General features: G+C 43.5%; 1 protein-coding gene across 1 annotated transcript in view; it reads left to right on the forward strand.

Annotated features, from left to right (window-relative positions):
• Positions 1-1,534: 1,534 nt before the first annotated feature.
• The window catches only part of LOC118415611 (thiamine transporter 2-like), an 11,592-nt gene continuing 6,124 nt past the window's right edge, over positions 1,535-7,002 (forward strand). Inside the window, exons 1-2 of the mRNA XM_035820318.1 lie at positions 1,535-1,714; positions 4,819-5,894. Coding sequence (XP_035676211.1) covers positions 4,867-5,894 — 1,028 coding nt within the window. The 5' untranslated portion in view covers positions 1,535-1,714; positions 4,819-4,866. The remainder of the gene's footprint in view (positions 1,715-4,818; positions 5,895-7,002) is intronic.

Here is a 7,002-nt window from a genome sequence, read left to right on the forward strand (position 1 = left end):
AAAAAAATACAAAATGGTATTTTAGTCTTGGAACGAGGCAAGGGATGATTCACACCAACAGTAACGATGACATTGAAAATACAATTGAGATTTTCTTAAAAATTGGGCATAGGTACCTCAAGTTACCATGGAGCCTCAAGTTCAACAAGTGAAAAGAAATACTAGTAGTACACAACAGGCCAATCAATGATCCATATGTAAAATATGCTAAAGAAAGCAATAAACTAATAAGAAAAAATTACTAAGAAACATTTTACATACATGTAAGTTTCATGACTAAAACATGGATAAAGAAACACTGCATAGAAATTATATTGCTGGGATTGACTTGAGAAAAAATTGTTCAAAAGCACATTTTCTTCAACATGCCCCCCTCCCCCAAACACTACAAATTGTATCAAGTATTTTACCTTGAAATTCTTCATCCATAGCGTCAAAAAAAGGTTCTATTTGTGCCGCTTCAGTCACATATCCTCCGTTTCTGAGGGGCACGCGGCCCAAAATTTGGCGCGTTTGGATCGCGCGGCGCCGCCGCCCGGCCAAATCGGGGCGATCGTCGGGGAAAACAGCTCGGCGCTTCGCCTTCGTGAATGCTAGAAACTTGCCGATGACATCAAAACAGCCGGAAGTGTGGAACCACGATCCGCTTACGGCGCGCCGTTTTCACCGGCAAATTTCTGGCGTTTTAAACAATTTTCAAGCAAAAGAAACACATCACGAGAAAGAGAAAGTTATATCCTTTATTTTGATGGGTAAATTTGCCTCTAGAACCGGATAGTTTTTGTACCGCGGGTGTGGGAAGATGGTAGTAAATTTACGGATTGCCGTACGGCAGAGGGTTTTCGTGGTAGCGTTGAAATACCTAGTCAAACGTTCTTGAAACGTTTCGATGACGTCATTGCCTACTTATATATTCACATGCAATGCATTGGTCTAATTAGGCATTTATTTCATCTTTATGAATAGGTAATGCAAATTATTATGCGAGATAATTCACTTGATTATATATTTACTTCAATGGATTTGAAATATCACCATACGAACGCTTCATTCATTCGATGTAACCAGATGTTAAGAGGCTTTCAGTACCGACCACAACTGTTATCAAATACGTAAAAGGGAGGTATAAAGATTGACGGGGATGTACTGCTGGTCGCCTAAGCCGTAAGTTTGTCCTCGAGAAAGAGAACTGGGAAGGGCCTTTGGAAGGGCCTTTGGAAGGGCTGGGTTAACATTGCTTGAACCATGGAACCATGGAACCAACCAAGAAAATAGTGGCCACAAGGCCATGCCGCTGGCGCGGCAAGGCAAAAAACAGACGCTCTCTATACTATTAGACTAGCCCTTGAGGCGTCGCTAAAAATTTCCATACGGCCAGTCAGAAAATAGACCCCCTCCCCTAATCAGAGCCCTTGGATTAGTCCGGTAGGCTCAAAACAGCTGTCTAGTGATGAATCCACTATGTCATGGGGGCGCAAAATCCCTAACATTTTTTTTCTACCACTCTTTCACAATAAGTAGAGTTAGAGTTAGAGTCTTTCCTAACGCAGACACTCGAAACCTGGCCAGATTTTATAAAAACCCATCAAGAAAGGCTTTTTAATAGTTTTAAAAGTCTAGATTTTATTTGAGCGCTGGCGCCAACTCTTGCGTCATCACCCCTTCACGCCCGCTCCTGACCCAGGGATGACCCCAACTTGTACCAACAACCAAGGTGGGTCTGTGATTTGTCTACGAATGCTAGAATACAAGACCCCCAAATGTCTTACTGTGGCAAAACTACCGAAGTCACGGGTTCCTCTCTCAGCACTCGGTGTCTAGTGCGGAAGGGGCCTTCCGCACTAGACGTCTAGTGCCGAAGATACGTCCGCACTAGGTGCCCAGTGGTGAGACGGCTTCAGCACTCGAAAAACCCGAATCACCACTAGAAACCGAGTGCTGAGACTACTTCCGCACTAGAAAACGAGTGACGACAAACGTTCCGCACTAGAAAACGATTGACGACAACCGTTCCGCACTAGAAAACGAGTGACGACAAACGTTCCGCACTAGAAAACCAGTGACGACAAATACTCCGCACAGGAAACCGAGTGCTGACAGTTAGCCTCCGTTACGTTATTTACAGTTACGACCGATGGGTAAATTGAATATGGCATTGGTCGATACCATTGTGGTCGAAAGAAGGGGTACCTTATACATTTTATCTTCATACAACGTAATGAAGATGACGATATGTTGTAATTCCTAGTAATGTTATTGTATTCTATAAGAATTTCTGTAGAACTATGTTCATCGCCTTGTCAATGAGAGGTAACGTTACAGTTCCGGGTCAAAGGTACACATCAGTGGTTGCCATGATACGATCGCCGTCGAAAGAAGGGGACATGCCTTATCTTCGTATGTCAGTATATAACGTCCTTGGTCAGATACAACAATATTGAAGTCGACGATATTTGTAATTTCTTGAAACATTCTTTATTAAAGTATTACTGTAGAACGTAAGTGCCTTAAATGAAACCATTGTTGCACAAGTTGTCTTACTATTGCAACCAACCCAACAACATTTAATCTACAAGCGTCTAAAGGACATTCATTTCCAGAGCTTTCTAATCAACACTTATAACGATAACAATGGCGCAACTGTAAAAAGCAAACTCAGAACGCACATGCTATTAAAATCATACAAAGAAAAGTATTTCAAAACAAAAAATACAGTCGCTAAACCAATCGTATTTTCAATCTCGATCAACGTCTGAAGAACATTCATTTTCAGAGCTTTCTAATCAACATTTATTACGATAACAATGGCGCAACTGTAAAAAGCAAACTCAGGACGCACATGCTATTAAAATCATACAAAGAAAAGTATTTCAAAACAAAAAATACAGTCGCTAAACCAATCGTATTTTCAATCTCGATCAACGTCTGAAGGACATTCATTTTCAGAGCTTTCTAATCAACATTTATTACGATAACAATGGCGCAATGGCTGCAGCGGAGGCAGAGGAGAACAACGTGGAAAGGATCGTGCGGGAAGAACGCATCGATCAATCCATCGTCCTGTGGCAGACACTAAGACCTAGAGTTTCAGCGCCAGTTGCTGAACACTGAGTAGGTGTTTGTTGCCTTCTCAAAAAACCGGCCCTTTTCAGGGCCCACCCAACTACTCTAAAAAGGGCTAAATCTATCACAAATCTTGAAGAAATAAACATTGAAAAAAGTTGTCATTGTGGTTTATTTTTAATGGATTTGAAAGCTGGAAGTATTTCTGTAACAACGAATGATTCGCAACGGCAGGTTCTTCTTCTCGGGGCGATAGTTTGCAGATAACATTACGTATTAAAGGTGGTACAAAACTACTCTAAAAAGGGCTATATATATCACAAATGGGAGGACACGAGCACTGGAAACCCAGTGCTGACGGTCTTAAAATGATAGTAGCACTCGGCTTCTAGTGCCGAAGTGGTCTTAGCACTCGGCCTCTAGTGCCGAAAAGTCACCGAGCACTAGAAATCCCAGTGCGGAACCCGTGACTTAGGTAGATCGGCACTCGGTTATCCAGTGCTCAATGACCTCCGCACTGGGTAACCAGTGCTGAACGACCTTTGAACCACCCTTCCGCACTAGAAACCGAGTGCTGAGCGGAGATCGGCACTAGAAACCGAGTGCTGGGCGGAGTTCGGCACTAGAAACCGAGTGCTGGGCGGAGTTCGGCACTAGAAACCGAGTGCTGGGCGGAGTTCGGCACTAGAAACCGAGTGCTGGGCGGAGTTCGGCACTAGAAACCGAGTGCTGGGCGGAGTTCGGCACTGGAATTCCAGTGCTGACGGGTCTTCAGCACTCGAATAAAGCCGTTCCGCACTGGAATTCCTGTGCGGAAGTTTCTTGCGGAAGTTTCTTCCGCACTGGGCCCCGAGTGCCGACGCCATTTTCTCCACGAATTCCGCACTGGGCGCCCAGTGCGGAACCCGTGACTTCGGTATACTTGCCTTACTGTGTGTGTCTGTGTGTCTATGTGTACGCCTGTGTGTCTGAGTCTTTCAGTCTTTGTGTGAGTGTTCTGTGTGTAACATTTATATATACCAGAGGCGGCGGCAAATAATTTTCTGAGGGGGGAAGGGGAGGGGGGCGAACTATTGCTGACCTACTTTCAGCTCATGGAGCGTTGATGGCGCGAAAGTTTGAGGGGGTCCATTTTGGATATACATGTATTCAAAATCTTGACCCCCTGAAATGCTATTTCCTGCATGTTGTGGATCAAGTTTGCAGCTAATAGTAACGGGACCCGTTAATACTACATTACTTAGCATTTCTATCAAAAATACAAAATTTGGTTTTTGGTTTTACGTATTATAACATAAGATATTATGGCATATGATTGTTTAAGACCTGCGAAATTCCATTCAGTCCAACATTATTCAAGGTTTTCATTTGAAGTCACCAGTGCGCCATGTTGGATTGCAGCGTATGTCTGTTAACCACAGTAAGATGCTACTGCTTAATTCATACTAGGCGGGTAGCCTAGTACATGGTCGTCGGAGGATTCAAAACGTAATAGTATGACGTCAATGAAAAGCCTGTATACAGTGTCTCACAATGCATGGTCACTTCCTATACTAGTAACTGTCTCAAAAATAACCTTGCTTGCTTCTGTAGAACTGAAGGGCGGGTCATTAACCCTATGCTTACAATGCCCGATGCAATACACACACCATATATGGTTCACTTACTTGTATAGTTATACCCTATAGTATGATGCAACCATGTGCAAGAATGGTTCGCTTCACTGTGTTGTATCTAATGATTCTTGTCTTACAGTTACAGTGTTAAAGTATCACCACCTGTGCTGCTGTGAAAAGAGCACCAATGGAGAGAGCGACGGTACTTCTTTGTTTGTTTGGCTTCTTTAAGGAGCTGCGACCTTCGGAGCCGTTCCTGACCCCGTATCTTAAAGGTCCGGACAAAAACTTAACGGAGGAGCAGGTGACCAATGAAATCTACCCGGTGTGGACGTACACATATTTCCCCACGTTACTGGTCGTCTTGTTCCTGACGGACTATCTTCGGTACAAGCCCGTTATCGTGTTTGAGGGTTTGACGCTGATCCTAACGTGGGTTCTGCTGTTGTGGGGTCACGGGGTCGCGATGATGCAGCTGATGCAGGTGACCTACGGCGTGTCCACCGCTGCGGAGATCGGATACTTCTCCTACATCTACTCCGTCGTGCCGCGGGACAGATACCGCCAAGTCACCGGGTACAACAGGAGCGTCGTGTTAGTGGGGAGGTTCGCGGCGTCTGTCATCGCCCAGGTGTTGATCTCGACAAAGCTGGTGGATTATTTCGCCCTCAACTGTTTTTCTCTCGGAAGCGTGAGCGTTGCGTTCATCCTCGGCTTCACCCTCCCCACCGCAAAGAAGAGTCTCTTCTTTCACAAAGATGCTAATAACACAGAACAACTCCTGGACACTGAACAGGGTCCTTTAGAAGACTCAAAACTGACATCTGAAGGCAAAGATGAAGATGACATAAAAGGCCGAGAAGAGTCGCAAGTGCCAGACAAAACCGCGAGTGAAGAAACTTTGCCCTGTGTAGGAGATGATGGTACAGCTTCCGCTGACAAGAAGGGAGCTGTGGAGGTTTGTGAACCTATCACAACTGACTTTAGAAGAAGTCCATGGCAGAAGGGTCAGTCCGAATGCTTGACCACACTGCGGCACCTCGGCCAGAGCCTGCTGGACGCCTACCAGTCAGAGGCCCTACTAACGTGGTCAGTGTGGTGGGCTTTTGCCAAGTGTGGGAACTCACAGGTCAGTGTTGTTTGTGGGTTAAGGCTGAATTTGTCTGTGTGTGGACAGCATAAGTTCAACTTTAAGACAGATCTTTGGTACGTTACGTAGGTTGGGGTAGGCGAAATGAAAGACTTCGAGTTTGATTACTAGTATGAGCCTCCTGAGAAAATTGTAAGATATGTGAGGGAATAATCCAAATGATTATATTACTTTAGTAGCACTGTAATAAATGACCTTATTTTTTAATTATATGTAATAATATTAAAGAATGCGACAGGCGGTCAGCGAAACGTCGATGTAAATAAACATATATTATAAAGCAATGGTTGTGTAAAAAAAGTCTCTTTATTCATCCATGAATAGTTTCATCAGGTTGCAATTGGTACGATTTAGTTACATACCAACCTGATGAAACTATTCACGGATGTAATAAATTATATTATTTTTGCAATGAAGGCCTCTAATCTTTTGATTTTAAAATCATGATTATTTGGTAGGTATGAGGTTTTGGGACTGGTGGGTAACATATAACATTCTGTAATTGATATTTAACTCATATTTAAAACAACCCGCTACAGCCGTAGGGGGGCCCAAAATCTTTTTTAATCTCATTTTTAATTTGAGGTCTAATCAACCCTACTGGTAGCTTGCGTAATCTTGTCGGTAGCGGCCCTGCCTCTGTACTAAGAAGCTGTGACTTAGCAGTCACAGTCGCTCACCCGACATACACGCTACTGGAAAGGGTGGCATTCTTAAGTACAAGGCGTTAAGATGTGGTCAATCGTTCATTATACTTGTCGAAAAGAGCTCAGGAATTTTCCTGGTACAGTGAACTTGAAAAACTGTATGTAGCATCTGTCTTCTCTATCACAACCAGTGGAAAAATATTGACTACTAGTAGTAGGTCTTTGGTGATGAGCTAAACTGGATTGAGATAACAATGATCACTATCATATAGCCAGCAGACGTTGACCATTCAGAAGACCCCATTTTATGTTGGTTATGACACCGTAACACATGGAAAATCATTAACAACCATGCATTAAATAGTTTCCAGTTGTTAATGACTTTTGAAAGTTTGAACCAATCAGAAGTACAGACACACAGGACTAATCAGAATGAGAGATATATGAATCAGAATAGCACAGAGCAAGGAGGACAGATCTGACCCCGGAGGGAGGAATGATCATGAACACAGTACAGTAAAAGTTT

This window comes from Branchiostoma floridae, chromosome 5 (genome assembly GCF_000003815.2).
Source record: "Branchiostoma floridae strain S238N-H82 chromosome 5, Bfl_VNyyK, whole genome shotgun sequence".
NCBI lineage: Eukaryota > Metazoa > Chordata > Leptocardii > Amphioxiformes > Branchiostomatidae > Branchiostoma > Branchiostoma floridae.